Consider the following 27,754-nt stretch of genomic DNA (forward strand, 5'->3'; position numbering starts at 1 on the left):
TGTAGTTGTGGATCCCATAGTGATGCATTCATACTAATAATGCAACAGAGGGACAAATCAATATGTGTAATATCGGTCAGTATGACCAGTATCGAACCCAATTCAAAACGGGTGCAAAGCACGCCAATTTTCAGCACTGCCAAGGGGTCACCTCACGTGGTCCCGCCCCACTTGTGCTTTAGAAGGGTCTTCTTGATGACATAGCTGACAATAACTATCCAGTAATCGTAAGACAAAAGAACATTGCAATATTTAGTTTATTTACCACTTGTTTTAGTTCTCTAGTTCTCAGCTGTATTTGTTATGTATGGTGATGTAAGCATTCCGGCAAAGTTAGTTGTTTTACTGTACACTGAAGAGTACCCATCTGTTAGTTCACCTTTGTGTTTTTATTTATTTTATATTCCTTTTTTCCCAATTATTTTGTTCTCATTCTATTGATAATTATGTCGCTGTGTAACTTGTTTACTGCTCCATAATTGTTTTAATCAGTACTACAACCCTCATAGAATAGTACTCCTCTTGTAACCTGTGCACTATATAAATAAACATATAGATAGCCAGCGTCTTATCCTTAATTTGCAAATTAAAACACTAGATAATGCTATTAGCTATACTGCTTACAAACCTCTTGGCCCATCAAACTGTACTTCTCTCCACGTGTACTAGAACAAGTTCCTACTGTGTTGCACTTAGTGGTGCCAGGATGTACAGTACTCGCGGATTGAAACAAGACAATTTAGACCTGAGTAACGCACATAATTTCCTCTGCTTTCAGTTAGGGTCATACCGATGTAATTGCAACCCAAACGCGTATATCAATGTCAATATTCTCTTTAGTTCAGCGACATTACGTGATTATCTCAAGTAATAGCGCATACCAGTTGGCGTACTGCAAAATTTGGTGTTGCGATTGAATCCGTGAGTACTGTACCTTGTTCATATACATGGTCTGCTTTTGTAAGTATAGACTATCATCTCAGTACTAATAATAAATAGTGCATACTACTTTGAAAAAAGATTCCATGTTAAGCACATGCTGACACTGTTCTCATCATGTACCTGTTGGGTCATTGTGCAGACTTGACGCCATTGGAAGAGGTTTCCGAGACGGTGCACGTGTCTGTGCGCAAGGGTGGACACGTGATCCTAGAGCCGCCCGTGGTGGACAGCGTTCCACAAGCCACTGCCATATGGTCGCGACTCGATGGGACACCCCTGGAAAGCCAAAACTTTGCAACTACACAGGTGTGGAGTCTTGTAAAATTTGGTTTAAAATAGCTCAGACAGAAATCATGCAGACCTTGATTTTGAAATGTTTTTTTTTTTTTTATAAGTTGCTCGCAATCATTCCTTTTGGAAATGGGCAGATTTTTTAGGACATCAATAAGGTTATTTGTCTAACTTGGTTGATTTCGATGAGACTTGGGGAGTCTATGATCTCACATATACAATTATTTTTGTTATGCATACTTATAAATTGTCAAACATCTCATGTTCCTTTTTGGGAGCAAGGGCTTTGCCAAGCTGAGAGTTGCAGGGTAAATTAGCGTATCGCTATAATCTGGAATAAAAACTTTATGCAATACATATAAGTATGAATGGTCTATACTCGAAATCCATTTGAACGAAAATATTACATTGAACATTTGTGAGTGTGTCAGTGTCATGCTGGAATTTCACTCACAAAGATTGAACCTATCAGAACTTTTGTTCAAGTAAGTGTAGAACATTCATTTTGGTTTTGCTGCGTACAGTTGTTATTTGAGATTATTTTGATATGCTGATTACGTTGTAACTTCGACAGTTCAGAAAAGGATCTTGCTTCCCAAAATGACATGAAGTGTTTCGTATTCTTTAAAGTACATTATGTACTATGAACGCAATTGTGTTCTTGAAATCAACACACTAATATACATAAACTCAGTGAGTTTTATCAAAATTTATTAACTTTTAAGAAAAGCTTTCAAGCTGTGTCTCCCTTTAGAAGGCATTCAGTGAATTGCATGTCCACCTGATAAGTCTAATTTGCATGTTCATACCGTGTAGTGAAGCCACTATTTTAATAATTAAGCTTAATAATTAAGCTGCTGGTTTTATCCTTACTAGGACAACCGCCTGGTGATCCTGGATGCAAGTGCGCAGCTTGAAGGCCTTTACCAAGTTGAATTGACGAACCCGCACACTGGCGACACCGTTTTTGGCCCACCAGTGGAGCTCAGTGTTGACAGCAGTGGTGAGTCATAGGAACGTCTTGACCTGTGCCTTCTGAAACTTTAAGGGGAGGTGCGATTCGAAAAAGTTTTGTCAATTTGTAGGCTAGAGCAGTGAAATTTTTTGCTGTATATGCAGGCTTTTATGCTTACTCTAAATACTTACTTAGTTCTGCAGTAAGTTGCTCAGTTTTCATTTTGTGCCACGACAGTGTAAAATATAGTTCATTTCGGACAAACGTTTTATGCCATTAAACTCTGATAGTTCTCAGCCATCAATGGCTCATATGGCTCCTCATTAACTGTAGAATGCAAATAGCTGTCAGGAAGTGCATATAGGAGATTTAGATTGACAAGAAAAATTATAGTGTTAGAATTCACAGAATCCTCAGCCCAAACTAATTGCTTGCTTTAGCTTCGTAAGGATAATACAGGCGATATCAAGTTTTAAAAGAGACACTTGCACCATTCACATGTTAAGCAATATCTGTGCAAAATTTTATCCTGACCTGGCTATCAAGTGCCAAGGACATGATGTCTCATCTCAAGATATTGCCCAAAAATGTATCTTGAGAGAAACAAATTTTAAAGGTCAAAACGCATCTGTGCAGCAAAGACATGTTTTTAAAATGATTTCTTCCGTCATGACAGTTTGGCAATCATTGTTATTTTGAGCATGTAGCCTTAGCGAACTTCACATGCAAACTGCAATGGCAAACAGCCAGGTGACAATTTTCAGGAAGTTAGACAATGAGCTCTTTTTGTTTTTGGTAGCCACTTCGTGTTAAAAGCAGTTCTAACCTGCTTCGAGTTGAATTACAATCTTCAATTTTTTTGTTGTGAAGGTAGAGAAACCAAACTTATAAAAGCAAAAAACAAAAATTGTGTAATTTTGGGAAAAAAAACTTCTGTTTTTCAACTCGCTTTAGCTCGTTCACCATTTGTATTGCTTTGTGGTGTATGTCATACCCTGCGGTAACGTGAAGAAATTTTGTTAACCCATTCTTTTTTACCTTTTTTTGGCTTACTTAATTGTTCAAATAGTGTATATCACAATTTATAAACAAAAACGAATAATTCTATCATGAGCCAACTTACCTGTACAATAGGCTTAAGCATTAGAACTAGGCTTCTGTAAGTATTCCTTTTTTTTTTTTTTGAAATTAAGTTGAAGGGAATTCGAATGATTACAAGATCTGAATAGCAGTAGGGTTCAATTTAAAGTAATGAAATGTCATATTTTCACATTTTTCTTCATCAATAAAAGCTCATGTGACATGATTTAAAGCGTTAAAAGAGATCGATCTTATGCAAGTAATATGCCCACTTAAACCTTGAAGTGTGACATTGGCGTAATGTGAATTTCTTCTGAATTGGTAGTTTCGCAGCGGAAGGTCCCCGGGCCGCTACGTAATTACCTTTTTGTATGGGCTACTTACGTTGAAATATGTCTATCGATTTGTTTCAAATGCTTTGAAATTTAGCAAGTGATAAATTTGTCTCTAAGTGAATGTAAATGTCATAACATTCATTTCAGTATTGAAAGCGATGAGATATTTGCTGGTGACCTAGTGAGATGGTGAGCCAACTGTCTTTGTTTCCATTGTTTTGTTTCTAGGTGGAGAGTACAAGGCAGAACTTACTATTGTTGTGCCACCAGCTGACCGACAGTTTAACAATCTAGGAACTGGATACGACAGCAACCTTGACTGCATTCCAGCTGGAAGGTAAGGACGTCTAATGGGCTGCACTGCATAGCATTGGTAAGGAGGGGGAAGTATATTAAAGGGACATTAAAGAAGAGGAAAAAAGTTACGCCATAATCATGAGATAAATTATAATGAAGGAGCTTGCTCCGTCTGTCCGTCCGTCCGTCTCCTATCACATTAAAGCACACGTCTCCTATGCATTGAAGTGGAGCAATCGCCACAGCGCCATCTAGTGAGCACTTCGAGTACTAGGTGTGGCTACGATGGACGAGGGACTAGCCTAGACGCTTAAGGAGTTTCGCCCCTAAAAACTTTGGTGCCCTGCAAACTGTTACGACAGCATAGCTGTAATCGCGAGTGTAGGTGAGCATAGACTAAAAAAAGTCTAGCTTTATTTCAAGTATCATCATCATTTAGCATCATTACCACTTCAGTTATCGCCATCATGATTGATTATCGTCTCAAGTAGGATTGAATGCGACTGTGTAGGGGGTGCGTCCTATTTACGGCTGACGCAGAAGCCTATAGCTAATGTTGCAGTCGCACACAGTCATACCGTGCATGATTAACGTCCCCTATCCGTAGCTTGTCTCATTGCAGCTACACAAGTTCGGGTGAATAAGGCAACAGGCTAGGTCAACACACTTTATGGCTATACGTTAGCGATAAGGCACAAATTTCGCGAGGAAATACTACAGAAAACAAAGGTAGACGCTTACTCCTTGGTCGTTGTCGTCGTCGGCTCACAGGGGGTTGCGAGTTCGACCTCCTTCTTTCTAAACCTGGTTCAGAGAGGGCGTCCGGCTGTCGGCATGCTCGTTTTCTTTACCGTCCCGGTTTCCCTTTCCTGACGGGTATATGTTCTCTCGCTGAGGGAGGGGAAACCCGTTCCGTGTGCCGGGAAAGGGGGATCGCAAGCTCTGGCTGGGGGGTGTTCCATCCCTTCACAAAAAGCTTCATTGACTCTGGAAGGGACAGTCATGTCCCTGCAACTAGGCTGTCACGCTGCCGCAAAAGGGAAAGGGAGGCTGGGCGCATGTTCTCTCTCATAACCGACAGTTCAATAACCTGGGCGATGGTTTTGATAGCAACCTTTAGCGCATAGATTTAAATTCACCGACTCAAACATCGTCATTTCGAACATTACCATGTTTATTTATTTATTTATTTACTCATTTTAGTACGCAAAGGGCCGGAGGACATCATAGGGGGGAATGGGTTACATTTTTAAAAAGTCATAGTTTTGCCTCAAAGGCGAAGCAATGAATGCGATAGGAACAAATTGGAAAGTCACGCGAAGAATTCAAAGCAGATTGAAACGTGACCCGTGTCGCTCACGCACGATTGACGCACGAAACGAGCTCACAGCTACAGATGAATGCGAATAAGTGTCTGAGTTGTTACTTCGCTGTGTCTGAAAAGCACGTTCTTTTCGGAAATTGAGACTGTGCGACGAGTGCAGTAACCTTGCGTGTGATACAACATACTTTTAAGTATGTACTTGAGGGCTTACATAGATACAACGAAGGAAACCAAAAACAAAGCTGGACGCAATAAAAAAACAGAAAACGGTTGGTTAGAAAAGCAAAGCATAACAGGGTCTGTTACAACAAGTAATCAAAGGGAACGAAATAACAATAACAAAGAATGCATCATTGTAGTAGCATGATGAAATTTTGGCTTGTTCAGAGCTGGAAAACAAATGGATGCTAAAAATTGATGATAATATAATTGTACAAAAACAATATCATTATGACAATAACAGATTAGTTACTCCAGCCATGAACTTAGTAATCTCGATGACAGATCGGGGAAGGTGGTTCCAACTTGCTGTGGTGCAGGAAATGTATGAATTGTAAAAATGGTTGGTGTGGCATGTGGAAATACCAACCTCATGACAATGGTCAACGCGTGCTAATACATAAAAGTAAGAGGATAATTTGGTTCTGATGGCATGGGTCTCTCGAGAGGAAGCGCTGTGGTTACCCCGTGATAACGGCTGTGTTGTGTCTCTCTCGGTACAGCCCCCTTGAAAAGGTGCAGATAGTTTGGCTCAAGGACGACCAGCCTTTGGGCGAGCTGCCTCACGTGCTAACCCATTGGAACCGTACCCTGACCCTTTTGCACTTGAGGCCACAACATGCGGGACGCTACACCTGCCAGGCTAGCCTGCTTCGGCAGTCTGGTGGTTCGATTGATGAGTCGGCAGCCCCCATTGTCGCCCACGCCAATGTGACAGTGTCAGGTGTGTGCTTATATGTTAGGGTACGATGTCACTTTAGGAGTTTATTACTGGCAGTCACAAAAGCTCCAGTTTGATGGCTTGCACAAGGTTAGAGGGTATGTGAGAATGACAAATTTTTGAGGATGACAAACTCTATTGAAGTGAACGAAAGGCAGTGACCTACGCAAGTAATGCATATGTTGTCTCCTCTTGTCCTCTGATTGGATGCTTAAGCACCTCGTGATCTCTTGTATTTGTTAATTACTTTATAATATAATTTTTCACTACAAATAAATGTTAAGACTGCTAGTCAGTGCTTGTGCATGTCACGTCTTATTTTGTTGAAAAGAAGTGTTTAGAAGGGGAAATTGACAGCCAGCTGTTTGTTTCTGATAGCCCTACAGAGTTCTGAAAGCCCTGCAAGAGACGCCAGTGTCCCAAAATGCATACGCGAGTAGCGTGCTTATAAAAGACACCTCATATTAAGGACAAGAGCTGCTTCCCAGTGCATGTCTCTTATAGAGATGTGCACCCCCCTGTAAAAGTGGTTTCACAGGAGTGGAGTGGTGCTATACATTGATTACAGCTATCCGAGTGAAATCCGCACTTCCGCAAAGCCCCACTTCAGGATTAGATGATTATGTTACCTTCAAATCGATTCGTCATTTTCAAGTAGAAAGGCTTGTTATACCAGCTCATATGCTCTTAGTATAGTAAATTTTAAAATGTAGCATATTTTGCAGGTTATCATTTGCATTCTGCTGAAAGTCAAGTCCTCCTACTATTCAGAGTTGCTTCCAATTCTTTGGACCAACAAGAATGACATTTGCACATGTCTTGATTTAATTTTTAAAGAAGCATTGTGCAGATTAGTTGGGTCATGACAAGTATGCTCATTTTTTCTTGTAATATGTGACGTATACTGTTCGGATTCAATTAAAAATTATTCAACCAAATTATTATTTGCTTTGAACCTAATATTTACTGTTTGCACACTCCTAGGTAATACCCTTCTTTAGCTTGGGTTTATGCAAATACACTCAAATCTCTATTTAAGGAACGTGGATATAACAAATTATTGGCTACAATGAAATAATTGAAGAAGTCTTCTCATAGATATGTTATGCATATATGGTTGTAACGAATTTTCGGCTATAACGAAGTATTGTCGGGGCAGGTGTGATTTTGTTATGGTATCGTTTGGGGAGCGAATGCTCAAAATGGTGGACCGGACAAGAGCTGTGACACAAACTGGAGACGAAGAAGATGAAACACCAGGAGCATTACTTCGGTGCCCCCCAGTTTGTGCTTTTGTCGTCACCTACCGACGAGCCTGAGCCGTCACTCCTCTAAGGTGGACTGTGGTTTGGTTGCCGCAGTGCTGCCCTCCTTGAGCCGCAAGGTGGACGAGGAGACAGCGGTGGAGCTTGGTCAGCAGGTGCAGCTGCCCTGTGCGGCCGAGGGTCACCCGCCGCCCGAGGTCCACTGGCTGCTGGATGCCCACCCGCTGGACATGTCCAGCGGACGCTTCCGATTGCACGACGGAGGCACCCTGGAGATTCGGGCGCTGGCCATGGAGGACGCGGGCGTCTACCAGTGTGTGGCCGAGAACGAGTTGGGCGAGGCGCGTGCCGCCACCTGGCTCCACGTCAAGAGTGAGTGGCACCTTCATCACTTGCTCCATTCTACGCTTCAAACTAGGCAGGTGAAAAAAGAAAGAAATCAAGCAAATGACAAAAATACAAAAGGCATGTTCATACATGCATGACACGCATGGACTGAAGCACGACAATTTAGGCCAACTAAGGCACAGGGTGCTTTCCTTTCAGCTGTCCTCAGTTTGAGTCATGTCAGCGTAAATTTGACTCAAAAGCAGACAGTGGTATCCAGAAAATTTTTTGGGTTGGGGGGGGGGGGGGGGTGAATTTCCTATAGGCCTTTTGGCTACTCCTATGAAATCGGAGATCAGAGCCAAAATTATCTTTTGAGACCAGGTTTGTCGTGACATTTAGTAGTTATCTCATGCAATAGTGCATACAGATTGTTTCGCTAAAAAAACTCGATGACGCATTTGAATTCATGAGTGACAAATTTCAATGTGGCAAAACTTTTTAGTATAACGACTGGTATGCGTATTTGCTCGAGATAAGCACTTCATGTTGTGACAAACTTGGTCTCTAAAGATTTGCTATTATCTCTACTTTCAAGTCAGTTATGCCAATGTGACTGGAACTGAAACACTGAAAATTAAAGTATGTGGCTGACTTAGCCCAAATTGTCTTGTTTCAATCCGTGCGTACAGTACAATCTAAAATTCTAAACTTTTTTCTACAGGCAATGATAAGAAGCTTGGCTGTCGGTCCACAGATTCCGCAGTGCCATTGTTTTTTTTATTATTCGTTCAGTTCAACAATTTCACACGTCATGACTGCAATTCAGGAGTGTAAGATTACCTCGCACAGCTACATCTTTGGAAATACGTTTATGTTTTGTGTTACAAAGGATTCTTACCATTTTTTTTGTAATAACATTTTTCATCGTGTGTAGTTTCTCCGCCGGCCTTCCTGCGTGCTCCTGAGAATGTGACCGTGCTGGACGGAATGGATGCGCAGCTTTCGTGCTCTGTTGTGGGGGCGCCCCTGCCAAATACGAGCTGGACGTACAGTGGTAGGTCTTCCACCATAAAACAGAGCAATTCATCCTTTTCTTTTGTGGATGGACTGCTGTTCACTTACACTCAAACCTCAATATAACGAACCCAGATATAATGAAATATTAATTATGACGAAGTGACTGAAGAATAGTATTGCAACAGATATAGTGTTAGGATATACCTTTATAACAAATTTTGGATGTAACAAACTTATTTCTGTGTAACATGCAACTTTTTTTATAATGGGGTTTGAGTGTAAAAGACCTTTGGTGTAAACTTTTGGTGTAGACGTAAACCTAAATGGTGTGTTGAGGACAGGACTTTTACTGTTCACAAGTGTATCAAGTGGCCCAGTCGTGACTTGTGGACGTAATCCAACTCTCTTCCAACCTGTCTGTCCAGATGTGGTGCCAGTGCACAGCGAGGGTCGCATGCAGATCCTCGAGAGTGGCACGCTGGTGATCGCTTCAGTGGTGCTGGCCGACAGCGGGAAGTACACCTGCGTGCGGGCCAACTCGGCTGGCTCAGCCAGTGCAGAGGCCTACCTCACTGTGCTTGGTATGTTTTTTTCCTTAAATAATAGCAGTACAATACCCTTGATTTGCAAGCATAATCTGCAGTGTATAATAAGAGAACAGGGTGCTGTGTTAGCCAACAGTTTAATATAACGTAAGAGACAGCAAGCGGGACGATCACCATTTATATTTGCAAGTTTTTTCAGTGTGCGAACATAAGGAAAAAAAAACAAGACAGGGTAGATAGGAAGTGCGCTGACTTCCAACTAACTTCCACTCTTGTGGGTCACCATCTGATCTGCCTTTAGATTTTGGAGTGTGTAAATGCACATTAAAATTCCATCAATGCTCAATTTTACTCTGGCAAAGGAATGAATAAATATGGCCTATTGATATTAGTTGTGGTGCATGCGTGAGCTAACCATCGATTAACTCGTGTGAATGAGAAATTAAATGCCTCAACAGTTGTCTCTCATGTGGACCATCCACGCGGGCCAAATTTATAGGTATGGCCTGTTTTGTGGTTATGCATGGCTAAGTTTTTAAGTTTATGTTCTTTTATGTGTCTGTGTTAACATGTTCTCTTTTTTTAACATGAATCAGCAGCATAGCAACTTAATTATCCACGTGTTACGGCTTAACGACCTCAGGTGTGGTTGTCAGAATAACTACATTGTTACTTGAATGATGTACAAATTGGTCATTATTGCATGCAGTGAGCACTAGTATATTGTTTACTCCTTTTACAGCAGGTACTATTTAAGCCCTTTTGGATGGACTCGTAAATGCCTAAAATCCTGGATGTACTTATTGTTTGATGAGCATTTTGTAACTGGGGCAAAGCTTGAAACAAAGCTGGCGCCAACTTGCCCAAAAAGTTCTTCTAGAGCACATATTGTGTTTGTCAATTCACAATGGCTATAGATGATGAAATACCCTTGAAGAAAGTGTCTGCAAGTGCATTAAGAAAACAAAAAAAATTTGGTTGAGCACTGAGCCAACATCATTTTTTTTTTATGAATTCGAAATAGCTGCACCAATTGGAGCTTGTATTCCCAATGTGTTGATTATGTGAAGCTGTGAATGCAGCATGCCAAAATAAGATGGTCTTCACAACTGATGCTGTGTGTAGATTGTTGCCTTAATCAAACTGTGGCTGGACTACAAACAATATGCCTCATGGCACTCATTTTGTGTGCCTTTGGTGAAAATTTCATCTGTGAAACTGCTTGGTGGGAAACTTTCTGTTTTCGTCTTGGATATGCATGAAATGTCTTTTGCTTTTCTATAAACTAAGTGACTGATATCAGGGCTGATATGTGCTTCAGCCACAAGCTCCAAATGCAGTGCTTTGTTTGCTGTACTGGTGAGTTGCTACAGTGGTATTTGGTTGTTCGGCACATGTGAGTTTGTTAGTATTGCTATTCACAAAAGTAGACGTTTGATCTTGTAAGTAATGCCTTGATTTAAAAAATTTTAGCGCAGAAGTAACACAGTGACTGAGAACAGGCGCAATACGTGCACCATTTGTTGAACGTTAGCGAATGTCTTGCGTTCTTTCATTTTGGTTTCTGGGTTGCTTTGACACAAACATTTTCCTGACACTATTCTCAAAGTACAGCAGCTTGTATTTCTAGCAGGGTTCACTCACGACAAAGCATTTCACTTCACTGTGCAGTTCGAACCCAGATCGTTAAGCCACCAGTCGACACGCGAGTCATCCTGGGATCAACGGCCGAGCTGCAGTGCCGCATCTCACACGATCCCAGCGTTCCTTACCAGGTGAGCTTGGGACCTCTAGAAGGTGGCCTTGGCATTTTGTATGGAATGTTGAACCACATTTAACTTGCAGTAAAGAAGTGTAAACTTAAGTCTAAGGACTCGTTTTTCTTTGCTATACATGGAAACCTCTATATAACAAACCCTGATATAACGAAATATCGGTTATAATAAATTAAATGCAAGATAGTTTAGCTATGTATATATGGTGCTAGGAATATACCTTTATAACTAACTTTTGCATACCTTGAACTTATTTATGTGTAATATGCAACTATGAGGTTTGAGTGTACACAATACTATTGAGAACTAACTGACAATGATACCAAGGAAAGTACAGGGGTTGTAGCATCATTATCATGTAAACGATAGATGGACAAAGTGATAACTTGCTGACGACAGGGAATGAACCAGCGGCCTTCGAATAACGCGTCCGCTGCCAGTGGCAAGTTGTCGTTTCGTCCACTTTTCTTTCTCCACAATTGCATTACCAGTTCTATTGATAGCGTCTTTTATACTTTCCTTGGCATCTTTTGATCTCATTATTATTTAATGTGAAGTGTTTTATCGGATAGTACGGCGCGCATGTACCTCGCTACCAGATGCACGTTTCCTGCAAATTTTCTCACAAGAAGTGCCTTTTCCCATTGCAAAGGACCCACATGTCTTGATGTTCTTAAAGAGACACCAAAATGAGACAATGATTTGGTTTAGATTGATAAGCTGTACTCTGAGAACTGTAATGTCGTGAATTTCACCAGCATAAGTTTATTATTAGAGGAGAAAAATCAGGGTTGAAGTTTCGTTTTTAAATTTCACGCAGGAATCTCTGCATGCGACGTCACTGATTTCAAAATGTATTTTTCGTATTTTTGCGACAATTAATCTTTCTGAAGCTTTCCATGTTAGGTCTATGGCCCCCACAAATGACTGCGTACTTCATTTTTACGAATTAGGAGTTACGTAGGACCTAGTGGACGCTGTCAAAATCTTCTATGTCACGGTGTTTTGTTTAGGAATCTGAAGCTGGCGTCTCCAGCCGCATTTTCTTTTCATGCGTTTGCTCGCTTACCAAGCATCGTCTCGCGTCAAGAGTGCCGTTTTCGGAATTGAAAATTACCACTACGCCAACAAATTGGCGGAGCGTTTGCTGCTTTCCTGGCAGAGGTCCTCGAGAGACAATAATCTTGTGTTTGGAGCGAGAGACTAAAGCGTTTATTTGATGTTCTGCGCAAGAAAACCGTCGACTAGGCGCTGTGTAAGATATGAACGCATATAAATGAAGTTTTTCTAAAACTCAAAGTCACTGGTAGGTGGCAGCATCATGTAGTTTTAGTGAAACGTAGGAAACGCCAGTTTTTTTCGGTCATAGCGTCGCATTGCCTGTGCCGCGTAATAAACACTGTGGTCTTCAGAATTACATATCTATGCATTTTAGAAGGCCTCTTTCATTATCTGCCAATCAACCGGGTCTTGTGCTTTCAGTTGCCATGTTATCCCTGAGATCTTAATAATCTCATCGGCCTACTCAGATTTGGGTGCACGTTAAAGAACTAGATGGTCGAAATTTCCGGAGCCCTCCACCACGGCATCTCTCATAATGGTATGGCAGTTTTGGAACGTTAAGCCCCATATCAATCAATAAATAAATCTCATTGGCCCACCTAACTTTCTGTCTCCCCTTCGTGCGTTTGCCTTCCCTGTGAATTCATTCAGTTATCCTTAACAAGGACCAGCGGTTATCCTGTCTACGTGCTACGTGCCCAGCCCATGTCCATTTCTTCTTGATTTCAACTATCATATCGTTAACCCCAGTTTGTTCCCTGACCCATTTTGCTCTCTTCTGGTCTCTTTAAGGTTACTCTCCTTAGTTTAAGTGCTGCATCGTCCTAAATTTAAGCTGAACCCTCTTTGTAAGCCTCCAAGTTTCTGCTCCGTAGGTAAGTACTGGCAAGATGCAGCTGTTATATACCTTCCTCTTGAGGGTTAGGGGCAGATTGCCATTCATAATTTCAGAATACTTGCTGAAAATGTTCCACCCCATCCTTATTCTTCTAGTTACTTCAATCTCGTGATTTGGCTCCGCGGTTATTACCTATCCTAAGTTAACATATTCCTTTATAGCTTCCAGCGTCTGTCTACATATCACAAAGTGCTGTTTTTTGTCGGGGCTGTTGCACATTACTTTAGTTTGGTGCATATTAATTTTAAGACCTTTTCTTCTGCTTTTCATGTCCAGTTCTGTAATCATGAGCTGTAATTTTTCCCCTGAGTTACTCATCAAGGCAATGTCATCAGTGAATCGCAGGTTACTAAGATACTGTCCATTAACTTTTATTCCTAACTCTTCCCAATCTATAGTACTGAAAACCTCCTGTAAACACGTGGTGAATAGCATCGGAGAGATCGTGTCTCCCTGCCTTTCACGCTTCTTAATTGGGATTGTATCACTTTTTTCACAAAGAAATATAGTGGCTGTGGATCCAGTATAGATTTCTTTCAGTATGTTTATGTAAGGTTCTTCAATTCTTCGGGAAAGGCCTTTGCTTTGCAGTGGGCATCGACAGGCTGCTGCTGCTGCTGCTGATGATGATGATGATGATGCATTTTAAAAATAAAGTAACACATTACTTAATGACCCCATACTGATGCACCAAATTATGCATAGTATTTGTTTTTTTTATTCACAATGTAGGCACGTATGAACGCAGAAACCAGATTAAGATGGCTGGTTGTTGAGGAAGGGGTTAAACTTTCACCATTCTACTGAATCGTGTTGCGGACAGAGAAGAAGGAAAGACAAGCACACACAGACGGACCAAAATTTCCACGACAAGGTATCCCTGGAAAGGCTATCGTCTTTAAAATCGTTTTAAGCAATGGTTTTATAACCCATCACTTTTGAGCATGCGGAAATGCAGTTCTCAAGGATGTTCCCCCGATCGTGGGCTTGTTGATGACCGGTCATTTCTCCCTGCCGTGGTGGTCTAGTGGCTAAAGTGCTTGACTGCTAGGCCGCAGATCACGGGATTAAATCCTGGCTGCGGCGGCTGCATTTTCGATGGAGGCGAAAATGCTGTAGGCCCATGCGCTTAGATTTGGGTGCACGTTAAAGAACCCCAAGTGGTATAAATTTTTGCAACCATCCCCTACAGCGTCTGTCATAATCATGTGATGGTTTTGGGACGTTAAACCCCACATATCAATCATCAATCAACAGGCCATTTCTGATATGGCAATATGATCTTTTATCGATGTCACTTGTTGATTCACTGCTAAGTATGTGAGTGGAGTTCTAATTCCCGGCATGAAGGATAGAAACAGGTACGAGGGAGCATTGACACAACGCAATAGAGACAGAAAAAAAGTATTTTGTCAGGCACGCAAAAATAAACACTTCATTTGTCACCATTTTCTGTGATGTGGCACTTGACCTTTATTTATTTATTTGAATAACCTGATGTCTCTTGGGCGTAACCTTCTACTCAAAGAGTTATTTCTAGTTTTGTGCAAATATTGAAGCCCTTTGAATATTCAAACGCTCTTCAACTCGAAATTTTTAAGCACAGTTAAACACCTTCATAAGAAGGATGTGCAGAGCAGCAATTGTTGTCTTTTATACGAGATGTGTTTGATAAGCAGGGTACCTCACATGCATTTTCTTATCACCTAGTACTTTACTGTAGGCACACTCGTGTCTGTTATACCCATTTGTCTCTTATATAGGGGTTCGGCTGTATTCAAATGAATGAAAAAAATAATACAGACCTTATGTAACGTCTTGTAAAGGCAGCTTCACTGCGCTAAAGAGGTGCTGTAATGTGATTACACCTACCCAGGAGAAATCTGCATTCCTGCAAAGCTTTAATTCATCGGTTTTTTTTTTGTTTAGTTTAAGAGCTTTGCATAACGGCTAATATGCTTTAAGTATGGTAAATTTTTAAGACATAATGTACTTCTTAGGTTATCATTTGCATTCTGACAAGGCTTGCGCGAATAGTGAATTTTGGGTTTGAAGCGAATAGTAAGTTCCGTTGAATAATTTCGAATCCAATTCGCATGGTATGTATGACATATAGAAAAAAAATGGGAATATTTATCATGACCAAACTAACCTGCACAATGTTTTTTTTTTTTTAATTGAAATGGGGTCTCTATGCAAATGCCATTTTTTTTTTCTTTCATTAAAAAGAAGTCGAACCAACTTTGAGTAGTAGCGGGACTTGAGTTTCGCTAGTTTGCGAGTGTTAACCTGTACGAAACATAACATTTTAAGATTTATAGTACTATAGAACATATCAGCTATTTTTAGCTGAATTCGAGAATTTATTGTGAATTGTAGGCCACATGCTGCAATGTAATATTTGGTTCGCGTGTTCTTGGTGGCCTCGACTACCGATCGGCAGATTTTTCTGACCATGCTCAATAAGTGTTGCAGGGCCCCTTAAAGCTTGAAAGAGGGCTTCGCGGCAGAGCGAATTTCTCCTGGATAGGTGCTTTCATGGCTTAGTGCTCCTACACTGCAGTGAAACCATTTTTACAGGTGGTTGCATGCAGACAATATAGATTTATTCGGTCCTTGTGAATACATGAAAATTTTCAATAATTTACATTCGAATCGAAGCGAATTTGGATACACTACTATTCGTTCGAATATTCGAAGCACTTTATTATTCACACAAGCCTAATTCTGATGGAAGTCAAATCCTGCTACAATCAAAAGTTGTTTCCACTTCCCTCTGAATCAAAAAGAATAACATTTTACCTGCCTTGTTTCAAATTTTTAAAAATATTGGGCACGTTAGTTTTTTCATGGCAAATATGCTCTTCTTTTATAATGTGTGAGATGTACTTCGAAATTATTTTACCAAATCTCTATGTGCTTTGAATTCAGATCGAGCCTCAAATTTACTATTTACTTTTCACACATGCCTAGTTGCTATTCTCGGTATCATGCACTGTCCATGTTGAGTGACTGGTTGCTTGCAGGTCACGTGGTTTTTTGAGGAAAAGCCATTAACAGCTTCGAGTAGGACTCATCTGGCACCAGACGGCACCCTGAAGATTGACCAAGCACGCAACACCGACATCGGCACCTACACCTGCGTTGTCACTTCACCCGGTGGCAACGACACTCGCTCGGCCAAGCTTGAGGTCATTGGTGAGTCGCTGGCAATGTCACCTGCGATCTCACTAGTGAATACCGGTTATTTTGTTTACTACTGGACGACGCAAGTCATATGAAGTCAGTAATTTCGCACTGCAAACTCACACTCTTCAAGTAGAGAAGAGGTGTGCCATGTCTATGCTATTTTGTATCAACGGTTGCAAATGATAAGTTCGTAATTTTTTGTTCTCTCGGGAATTTAATTGGCTGTATTTTTAGGGCCATTAAAAGCCATTTGAACGACCTTGCACAATTTGTCAACATATATTGGCTAAGTTGAAAACTTAGTCCCTTCTGCCCTTATAAGAAATGCATAATTGTATATGCACTCATTTGTCGCTGCTAAGAATATTGAATCCGCACCTTAGTTGACACACAGTCTTAAGTCTGATACAACGGAAAAATGGGGAGCTTTTTTTTTTTTGTCCTTCGTTGAAAACTATTGATTTGCTACTAAGGACGTTAATGTAAAGGCACAAAGTAGTAAGTTAACAAAAAAAAGGACAAAATAAATAGATCTAGGGGCAATCAAAGAAAATATGTTTTGAGCAAATTGTCATCATTATTAGCATTTGACTTTTTGTGAAAGGCAGTGTTTCCTGCTGTAACCTGGTTGTATAGTCCAAAAAAAAAAAATTACTGAGGTTGCATTGTTGTGAAACAAGGCTTATTGTATAAACAAGAAAGAAAGTTTCAACCATGTTTTTTTTTAATATAAATTGCAAATGTCATGACGATGGCCGTGGTGTCCCACAGAGCTTCCGCATCCACCGGGTCACGTAAAGGCCTCCGTGACGGACACCTTGCCCAAGACGGTGAACGTGACCTGGTCACCTGCCTTCGATGGCCACAGCCCCATCACGCACTATGTCCTGCAAATGAGGGCCCTGCCCACTGGTCAGTACTTTTGCATAAACCCCCCAGCTCCCCCCCCCCCCACCCCCTGGGGATATCTACTGACTGTCATGCATAGGCCGCATTTCGGAACGTTGCACGCCCATGCATAATGGCAGTGCAACTAAATCAAACGCGAGAAACATGTGCAGAGAGGACAAGCACTGAACTTTCAGCGGATGTTAGTGTGGTACTTATTAGCTGAACGTTAGTGTGTTAAAGGTGCAGGGGATGGAATAGCAAAAAGAACAGAGGTGTTCACATTTGTCTTGCCTGGATTGCTCAGCCATTATTCTCGAATTCTTGAAAACCAACTTGACTGTTTTTTCGTGCTTTATGGAGTTTGTACATCAGTTATACTGTACACTCATTGCTGCTCGTATCAAGGGATGTGAGAGCAAAAAGATCTCGTATTGAGCTGAATTCTGTGTAGGGCTGCGTGTTACGAGTGTGGTGTGGCAATAAAGGACACGCCACAACGGAAGTTGCGCACAATGTGCCTCAACTCCTGCTTCCTTGCTGTCCATCTGCAATGCTGCAATGAAGGCACCCTTCCTATTCTAAAATGTCCAGAAGACACCTCCCACTACGTGGGAGAAATCGATCTCACGCCTCCCCAGTGCAGCTGCCAGCACACTTCCAAGTAGCAGTTGCTACTGCTGCACAAGTAGTGAGGAATGCATAAACAGAAAGTGCAGGCAGGATCCAAGATTTTCACTAGTCGACTTGCCTTTGAAGGGCATTAAAGGCAAATATTAAGTTGATATTGATTGCTGAAATAGCAGTACAGAAACATCATAGTGCTAGTTTTGTGCCAAGGAAGTGCTTATTTTGAAATAAAATCACGTTTTAGTGGTCCAAATCTCGTTACTACACTTCAAATTACCCACCTCAAGTGGAAACTTTCACATCACTGTTGCCGTGCACAATGTTGTCTGGCTTTATTGTGTGGTCGCTGACGCTGGTATCAACAGAGCGAATGTAGCTGGAGCCACACCAGCAACAATGTCCGTTGAACAATTTCTTGCCATGGCCTCCAATATGGCAGGTGCGTTTGGTTCAACTGCGCCCCGCTAGATGGCACAACCTGTCCAGTTTAGCCAGGCAAAAATTAACTTTTGAATCGCTTGCACCATTCCCCTTAAAAATGCCTGGCGGTTCTTTTTTCCATGAATCAAGCAGAAACGAGCAAGTCATTGATTGATTGGAATGCTCTGCCCCATGATTCCCCTATGCTCGACACGCCGAGATGAAACTATACCCTTTTCTTGTCGCTTAAGTCTGCTTCTTTGCCTGTATTTGTCCCTTGTTTTTCACGAATTTTTAATGTACATGAATTTTGTTCTGCAGTGAATGTATACTGCAGCGGAAGTGTATGTATGTAGAAGAATTTTGAACTGTATTGCCCTCTCCTGCATGGACCATACTTGGTCCGCAGTATGTGATAAATAAAATAAATAAATAAATAAATCATTATGTCTTTGGATGCATGGAAGGTTCTTTATTTAGTGCAGCTAGTTCGATTACTAGTGATTAATTGTAGGCGGTAAGTCTGCCATCATCGGGATCATTTTGAGATTGTCCTACTCGTAGTGCATGTGTTCTCGTGCACTTGCATTAATTTCTCAGTAAGTAGGGCACTGCTGTTGATAATATTGTCATTTTAGACGTCATACATTTAGCTTTCACTCTGACATAAATTTTTATTTGGCTTTAGTGTTACTTTAAGATAAACTTAGACCCTGCAATTTTCAATTGAAGGCTGCAAATTGAAACCTTGAGGCTGCATTTTTGAAGAAAACAAGATTGCTTGTCGAAACGTAGGCCCCAACACGCACCACCCTTGCTTACAAATTTTTCAGAAACCTCCTGCCTTTCCTTTCCTGACTTTCTTGGGCAGTTCGTACAAGTGAAGTGTTACGACATCACTCCTGTCAATGCACATGATTCATTATGTGTCTTGAGTGCCATGCGAAATTTAGTTTATGTAGTTCGCTAGGTAAAAATGCAATTCGGCAAAGGGATCACCATTTAGAGCATCTAAGTTAGTGGTCTAGTTCTAATTTAAAGGGACACTAAAGTCAAGTAACAATTTATTTCAGTGTGCAAACTCAGTGTATGACATCTAAAACAACAATATTATCAACATCAGTACCCTACTTACTGAGCAATTAATGTAAATGGACGAGAACACATGCGCTACGAGTAGTACATTCGCAAAATGACCCCGATGACGGGAGAGTCACCGGCGGCAACTTGACACTAGTAATCGAAGCTGCACTAAATAAAGAACCTACGACACATCAGGAGACCCTAATAAAATGCTGCTTGTTCGTTTCTGTTTGATTCATGGAAAAAAGAACCCCCAAACGTTATTATGGGAAATGGCACGAGTGGTTCAAAAGTTCCGTTTTCGCCTTGTTAAACTGGATAGGTCGTGCCATCTAGCGGGGCCCAGTTGAACGAAGCACGCCTGCCATCTCGAAGGCTATGGCAGAAAACTGTTCAGTAGTCGTTGTTGCTGCTGTGGCTCCCGCTACTTTCGCTCTGCTGCTACTAGTGTCGGCAGCGCGCAGTAAAGCCGGGCAACACTGTGAACGGCAACAGTGACGTGAAAGTTCGCACTTGAGGCGGCTTATTAGAAGTGCGCTAACATGATGCGGACCACTGAAACGTGATTTTATTTCAAAATAAGCACAAAAGTTGTACTACCAGGTTTCTGTACCACTATTTCAACAATCAACATCGACTTAATATTTGCCTTTAGTGTCCCTTTAAGTCAATACTCTAACTCCAAGTTCGAAATAACAGGAAACTTGCTTTATTCGTTGCCTGTAATTTGGCATTAATTCATCACTGCTCAGTGAAAGATGGTAAACAGCGACTAATTTGTTTCTTTTTTCTTCTTGTTCCTTCTTTCCTGTCCCTTTTTTCGCTGCATCAACAGAAGACGTGTTTTGGCGTGAGTACAGTGCTAGCAGCTTTTGTTGCTCGTTGGTGTGCTGTACTGCTCTTGCTGCTTTCGTTTGTGTTCGTTTTGTTGCTTTATTGTGAACTTTGCTAGCATGAACAAACACCATCCCTCATTCGAGCACCTGTTTTATTTGTTTGAAGTTACACATTTGCTGGAACTTGACTTGTGTCATGTTGTGGTTAAATGCTTTTTGTTGCTTCATTTTCTTTCTCTGGCACGTAGCAACATGTTTTGTTGTGTTGTTTGCAAGCATATGCACTTGTTTACTTATTAAAGTGCAATTGCTAGACATTGTTATGTGATGACATCCCACGTGTTGTACAAGTAAGCACAAAAATTGCCTTGTCGCTTGGGCCCTGTTTTGTATTTTCATACGATTTTTTACGTCTTTGGTCTGCTTTCATGCTTTGGCTTTTGCCGCCTCTAAGAAACGTACTATGCGGGTGCAAGGTCATAAGATATTATGTGCATGATTTTTTTGTGCACTGGCCGTCTTGACGTGCTGTATGTGATATGTTTGCAGTGACCGTCGACTCTCTGGCTCCCTGGACCACAGCCCTGTCGAACATCTCCGCGGAGGCAACCTCTGTGCTAGTCTCGCAACTAAAGCCTTCTGTAAGTGATTGCTAGGAGTACCTTGTGCAGTTGTGAGTTGTGTTTAGTATAGACCGTTTTTATTATCTTAAAGGGACACTTGGCGTGTGTATCGTGCTTCCTGTAGCTATAGCAAATAGAGCTATAAGAAATGGAAAGACAAAGTATTTCACTTTTACTGATTAGGAACGACGTAAGTCTTAGTAGACACTGTGAAAATCTACACTGATTAGTGCGGGAACTTTGCTGTGGACTCGCTCGCTGGATTCCGTGCCGACCGGTTGTGCCCTCGCTACCTCCGGCGTCAGCGTAGCTCTGGCCGACTGGGCTCGCCTTACGTCATGTCCTGACGCCGACCTTCGACAACAGTGTAGCTCTGACCGACTGGACTTGCTCTATGCCATCTCCTTACGTCGACAAGAGCTCTCGCAAGTGGTGCCCCGTCCTCGGTCTCCTGTGACCGTGTTTCCATCTTTGCTATCTCTCCTATCCCCTCGATTTGTCGTCGCTCTCTCTGGCTTCCCTCATCTTTCTTTGTCTACATCTTTATTCCTATCCTTTTAATCCCTCCTCACCCCCATTCCTTGTGAGCTTACTGCTGAGGTGTCGCACCTTGATGCAGACAGTTGCGGGGCTCACTTTTATTTTCCTTCTTCTGAACATAAACACTTCACCCCTTTACTGCGGTGTCACAACCCATGTTTTCTCACTTACCAAGCACCTTCTCACGATAAGCATGTGATTTTGGTACAGTAAAAGCTCAATAATTCGGATTTCTCTGAATCGGAAAGAATGGCGCCAAATTATCTGAATGCTCAATTATTGAGAACTATCAAGAAATCAGTAAACAAATGCCTGTTACATCAATACACGTTCATTTTCTGATGAATGCATAAATGCTGTGCTGAGTTTGCATCAGAGCAGTGTAAGGGCCGCTATTTTCCCCACTCGTGACTTTTTTCACTATGTAACCGCGACTGGAGAAGTCGTTGCCTTAACTACCATAAAATGCTAAGCAAGCACCCCTGTCCCTTCTGCTGGAGATTTCAATTATGCACCCCCTTCTCACCTTTCACCATTTTCACTGTTTTTATTCACCCAGCAAGTGTGAATGAAAACAGCAAATGCATTATTAATAAAGTATTGCATTAGTGGCACTGTGCATTCTTTATCTTTAATGGCTCTTTTGCTGCCGTCTTAAATTTTAACTGATGACCAAGTAAGGGACCTCCCTCCTAATTTCGTTAGGTTATGCCATACCGTAAAGGGGAAGCTTGCTTGGGATTTTGTGGTAACCTGAAACCTGTTAACTCGAAATCAACCGAAAACGACATTGCTGTCGTTACCGTACGGTTTGCGTTGATGGTGATGGCAATGCAGACTGTGCCACCTCATTTTTGTTATATGTGAAAGCTGTTTTCACTCCTTCGTGTTGCACACATGCGGCACTTCACGCTCGAAGAATCATCTTAATTATCCGGGCTGTGGCCAGATATCCCAAAGAAAATGACAATTTTATATAAACAATTGTATGCTGACTGGGACCAGAGAATACATCTGAGTTCTTCAATTTCCTGAATTAATGAGGGTTGTAATAATGACCTTTTACTGTATTGTGAAACAGTAATCCTCTAATACATGAAAAATCAGTTTTCTCTTTAGTGTCTGTTTAAGAAAAGAGGCTGACAGCCAGGTTTGGTTTCAGGTGAGCTACCAGTTCCGAGTCAGTGCCGTCAACGGTGTGGGCGAAGGCAGTCCTGGCGGCCCCACTGAGCCGGTGTCAGTGCCCCCCGAGCCCCCTGGCGGTCCGCCACAGAATGTGGTCGGTGCGCCCCGTTCGGCCACCTCCGTGATGCTCCAGTGGCAGCCTCCGCTCGAGGGCGAGCGCAACGGTCGTCTGCTGGGATACATCGTCCGCTTCCGACTGGCCGGCTACTCCTCCAGTGCGTGGTCCACACAGAACGTGACCATTACGCGGGCGCTCTTGGAGGATCTCATCGTGTGGCAGAACTATGCCATCGAAGTAGCCGCTTTCAACGAGAAAGGGCTGGGCGTCTTCTCTCCCAGCATTCTGGTGCGCACGCTCGAAGGAGGTGAGCCATCGTTCCAGGCGACCCATTTGCTGTGTGGTTGTGATGTTGTTGCTTGATGAGATGTAGGAGAATTGAGCTTTTGGCGGGTTGGTAATTCGTGGTGATTGGTGAAGGAAACAAGTGCAAGCTTGAAGGGACCATGACCTGTAGGCCCAACAGTTAGTGGATTCATACGAATAATATAAGTATAACGTCTCGATACCTACATGAAAAATGGACTCTAAGGATATTTAGTTATAAATAACCGCTAGAAGTTGCGTGCTAAGAGTTGTGCTCTTTGCCGGCGACCACTATTTTGTTATGGTGCGTGTATGATGCCATGTGCTGCCTCAAGCAGAGCTGTTGCTTTCTGTGAAAGTTTCAGCCGCTCTAAATCGTATGGTTTAATTGCCAAGCTGAAAAAAGCTGAAAATGGTCAACGGCACGTGCAGCTGACCATAGAGCAGAGTTGTTCACTGGAATTCAAACGCTCACACAAAAAGCAGCTTGTTTGTCATGCTCACAAACACACTAGTATTGCCAGGCTGCTCTCACATTTATCAAAATAGTCAATTATAAATGAAGCTCTTGACCAAATGCAGTAAATTTCTGCCATATTGCTTGTGAGCTTACAGGATTAATCCATAGACCACAGGTTATGATCTAAAATTGTGTGTCATGGCCTCTTTATTGAGAGACAAAACAAAAGTCTGTGATGTTACCTGACCATATGAAGCTTTGTTAAACTCTTGACTACATACATTTATATTCAATGTGCCAGCTACACTAACAGTGTGTGGTACTAAAATACCTTGTGGAGTCTACAGCAAGTGTCTGTTCATTCTTTGCAGTGCCTCAAGCTGCACCCACTGCCGTTCGAGCAGATGCAGTCAACTCGACAGCCGTTCGAGTTAGGTGGCTACCGCCGGACCCCCAGCGTGTGAACGGCATCAACCAGGGCTACCGCGTCGAAGCATGGCTGAGGGGCCGCGAAGTGGGTGTGTCGCCGCCGGATGCCACCACCCTGGTGGCACCGAATGTTGGCTCACCAACCACTGAGCACACGGCTGTCATTACGGGTCTGCGCAAGTACCACATGTACAACATAACCGTGCTGTGCTTCACCAGCCCCGGCAACGGACCACGCAGCAAGCCTGTGCTGGCCACAACCAAGCAGGACGGTGAGCTGGTGGCACACTTTACAGAGAGATGGATTTGCAACATTTTAGTGATGGTGAAGAACTCTGATGAACTGCATATCCGAGGCCATCTTGCGATGAAAACATGTGCATCAGAAGCAAATAACATGTTTTTCTGTAATGCCCCCGCCCCTCTTCCTCCAGAGTGAGTCTCCGGATTGCAGTAGTCCCTTGATTAGCACGTAGGATAAAAGTTGTTCTGAAATGTATTAATAATTTTTATGTATGAATATTGGTGTTTTTATGTGAAATTCACCTAGTTTTTTTTTTTTTAGTGTCCTTTTCTGTTACCAAGTAGATTGGTGAAATTGAGCTGCCAAGTGATTATGTCACTTGTAGGTTAATCGCGGTTGTTCGCATTATTAGATTTGTGTCTTCTGTGCTGACAGTTTAGGCCTGTGATTGTTTTGCAGTGCCCGGGCCAGTGAAGTCACTCAAGTTCGACAACATTCTGGACGTCTCAGTGCGTGTGCTGTGGACACCTCCTGAGGAATCCAATGGTGTTTTGCTAGGTCAGAGTTTTACGCCTTCAGACACTGACTGTTTCCAGTAAAGTGTTGTTCTTATGGTGAAGGTTGTCTTTTTTATGTGTGCAACTATTAGAATGGTTACTGCTGCATGAGCTGCTTCAGTGTGCTACATGATTGCATTGCTTAAATATCTGCTCCTTGTCAAAAGCTTTTGATGAAGCAAGTACAGCTTGTAAAGACCTCAGCCTAAAGGCTCAAGTAGTTGCAGGCATATTTTACTTCAAGACATTTCTGATTAACATGAATTTAGAAAACAAGATTTGAATGAATTCAGAAAACTGGACTTAACTTTGTGTAAGGTGGCATAATCAGGTTCGTCTGATAAAAGTCTACTTGATCATGGACTTTCTCTTTGATCTGGTGTATCTACTTGCCATAGTGGCTTAAACAGCCATATGGCTGTTTAAGAAATTTTGCTATCTCTTTCGTTTTGTCTTTCTTCATAGCAAGCTACGTGAGTGAGCTTGTTGATGCAAAGGGGTGAAAATAGCAATTATTGAAATGCCTTTGGTTGCTGAGGTGATATAACAGGTCGTTAAGACTAAAATAATGATCCAGGATGGCTGAAAATTGTTTAGATAATGCATCAGTAATAGAAGCGTCGAAAAATTATGTATCCGAAAAAAACTTTTTCTTTTGCCGTGTTTCAATCCTGAAAAATCCGCTTCCCCACCTTAATAATGCGCACTCTGTTCTCTTTTCAGGCTACACCCTCAGGTATTGGATCAAAAATGACCCTGGGTCAGCAGTAATGCGCAACTTGACGGCTGACGAGACCGAGACCACAGTGAAAGGCCTGCGTCCCGTTACGTGGTACACCATCGAAGTCTTTGCTTGGACAGTTGTCGGGGCTGGCCCAAGCATAGAGGCATCCATCAAGTCTGGCATCCCACCAGGTATGGCTGCTGGGGCTTGCCGGTGCTTACTTGTGAAAAATGCTGCTATGCGAAAGACACTAGTTTTGTGTTTCTTCATGCTCTCTTTTGGCCATGGAATGTAGTTTTCATTCATTTCTTTATGCTCATACCCTCAGCGCTATTTCGACATGACCATGGGGCATGACCAGAGCATGCTGAACTACAGTGAAACCTCGTTAAACCGTAGTTGGCCGGAGCTCGGAAAAAGTACGTACTAAACAATAGTACTTCTTAACCGAAATAGCATCAGGTCACCCACTTACCTGGCAAAACAAGAAACCTTCAGAGAGTGCGATAGAAGAACAAGAAAATGTGCAGTAATTTATTAACTTTGCGTGACAAAGTCTGTATACTTCATTTGACGATGCGGCGGCCCAGCAGCAATGACAGCGGCCTCAAACTCACTTATGCTGCGAGCGAGCTTTTCCACGAGCCCCCTCTTCTCGGCAAATACCCGCATGACGCTGACGCAATGCACAGCTTCGGCCACTGTCGGACCTGGATCACCCGTGTTGTCGCTTTCCATGTTGTCCTCATCACTATCATTTGGCGACACTTCGACAACCGAGGCAACAATGGCTTCGTCGGACATGTCCGGAGATGTCTGCGCATCGCTGTCTGCGTCTCTGAAATCGGGGAAGGAAGTGCTGCCGCTCCAGCACTTCAGCTAGCAGAGTTTTTCAAGCTTCGTCTACGATGTCCGAAGTCTGGTCGATGGTGTCACTGGCATCATCTGCGTTGCCCGCACACACATTGAAGCCAGCACGCTTGAAGCAATTTTGAACTGTCATTGCTTCAACCTGCCGCCACGAGTATTCGAGCAGGTGAATCGCGCCAATCAGGTCGATGGAGAATAATTTGCTACATTCAATGGCGACAAGAAATCTGCGCAGCACATTCTTCTTGTAGAGCTGTTTTACAGCTCGAATGATGCCTTGGTCCAAGGGCTGGGCAATCGCTGTTGTGTTTGGTGGCAGAAACACCAACTTCACAGCCGTCAGGTTGTCCAGGGCGACGTGCGCCAAAGCTTTGTCTAAAATAATAACAACTCTTTTGTTCTTAGCCGCAAAACGATAATCGATGAGGCGCACGTACTCCTAAAAGAGTTTTGCCGTCATCCATGCTTTGGTGTTGCTGCGATAGATGACCCCTGATGGCAACCGGGCGCCTTTGAAACATCTAGGCTTCGTCGACTTTCCAATCACGAGGGGCGGAGTTTTGTCGGTTCCAGTCATGTTTATGCAAAACGCCACGAATATTCTGTCTTTTGCATGGTTGCCGCCGGTGCACGTCTCACCTTTGAACGCGAGCGTTTTGTCTGGTAGCAGCTTAACACTGCAGGAACAGTGCACTGGCTCAACGAGAAGTCAGTGGACGAAACTGCACACAAGTAGGGTAAAGAATAGCGCCGATTCATCCATATTAAAGATGTCATCAGGTGCGTAGTCTTCCAAGATGTTCTTCAGCTGACCATTTTGCCACTGCTCTGCGCCATCCACGTTAGCAGTAGCACCTTCTCCTGAAACAGTCCTCGTGGTAATGCCGTGCCTCGCCTTAAATCTGGCCAGCCAGCCATTGCTGCACACGAAGTTGTCATGGTTGAGCTGCGAGCCAAAAACCAGGGCCTTCTCCACGAGCAGGGGTCCGCTGATAGGCAGATTTTTTCACCGTGCAGCTTTTAGCCACTTCACCAGTGCCTCCTCTACATCAGAAAACGCCGAACAGCGTAGCCGGCACTTTTTCGCTGTTGCAGCAGCACTGCCGAGAAACTTCTCTCTGGAATTCCAAATTCCACACACCATGGTTAACGTCAGGTCCTTTTCACGTGCCAGCGCCGATTTTTTCGTGCCACTTTCAATAGCACGAATTATGTCCAATTTCTCCTCTATTTTCAGCACTCGATGCTTTTGTCCCAGCTTCGGCACGACACAAGTACGGAGCAGCACAAGCACACATACACAACACGTGAAAAACGACGAGAGAGCTGTACAGCACGGATAAACCAGAGAACACCTATGCACGGCGCCAAAGAAACAAAGAAAGCAAAGCAAGCGCACACCGTGTTTGCGTGTTTGTGCAAAGCGCCATCGCGTGGACAACACCAGAAGCCTAGCCGGCCGAGTGCTTCTTGTTGCAGAAAAATCCAAGAGATGGCGCTCAGCAACACAGCCGCCATCATCATCAACACAAACAAACGAGGCGTGTTTCGATCTCTGGGGCTTGCTGTTCTGTCGGGACGCCCAGTGGGGGACGACATGCTGCGGCGAGTGCGCAACGAAAATTGGAAAAACTACTTATTAACCGATACATACGC

General features: G+C 42.7%; 1 protein-coding gene across 3 annotated transcripts in view; it reads left to right on the forward strand.

Moving 5' to 3' along the window:
* The window catches only part of sdk (sidekick cell adhesion molecule), a 69,852-nt gene that overhangs the window by 6,305 nt on the left and 35,793 nt on the right, over nt 1-27,754 (forward strand). For 2 of the 3 annotated variants that reach the window (XM_075868553.1, XM_075868555.1), the window contains exons 3-18: nt 1,082-1,248; nt 2,110-2,236; nt 3,832-3,940; nt 5,947-6,167; nt 7,526-7,801; nt 8,694-8,813; nt 9,202-9,357; nt 10,993-11,096; nt 16,083-16,254; nt 17,017-17,157; nt 20,102-20,116; nt 20,652-20,743; nt 22,428-22,815; nt 23,646-23,975; nt 24,407-24,505; nt 25,228-25,419. In XM_075868553.1, coding sequence (XP_075724668.1) covers nt 1,082-1,248; nt 2,110-2,236; nt 3,832-3,940; nt 5,947-6,167; nt 7,526-7,801; nt 8,694-8,813; nt 9,202-9,357; nt 10,993-11,096; nt 16,083-16,254; nt 17,017-17,157; nt 20,102-20,116; nt 20,652-20,743; nt 22,428-22,815; nt 23,646-23,975; nt 24,407-24,505; nt 25,228-25,419 — 2,709 coding nt within the window. The remainder of the gene's footprint in view (nt 1-1,081; nt 1,249-2,109; nt 2,237-3,831; nt 3,941-5,946; nt 6,168-7,525; nt 7,802-8,693; nt 8,814-9,201; nt 9,358-10,992; nt 11,097-16,082; nt 16,255-17,016; nt 17,158-20,101; nt 20,117-20,651; nt 20,744-22,427; nt 22,816-23,645; nt 23,976-24,406; nt 24,506-25,227; nt 25,420-27,754) is intronic. The other variant, XM_075868554.1, reaches the window with a different exon arrangement.

The sequence above is a fragment of the Rhipicephalus microplus genome, chromosome 7, assembly GCF_043290135.1.
Source record: "Rhipicephalus microplus isolate Deutch F79 chromosome 7, USDA_Rmic, whole genome shotgun sequence".
NCBI lineage: Eukaryota > Metazoa > Arthropoda > Arachnida > Ixodida > Ixodidae > Rhipicephalus > Rhipicephalus microplus.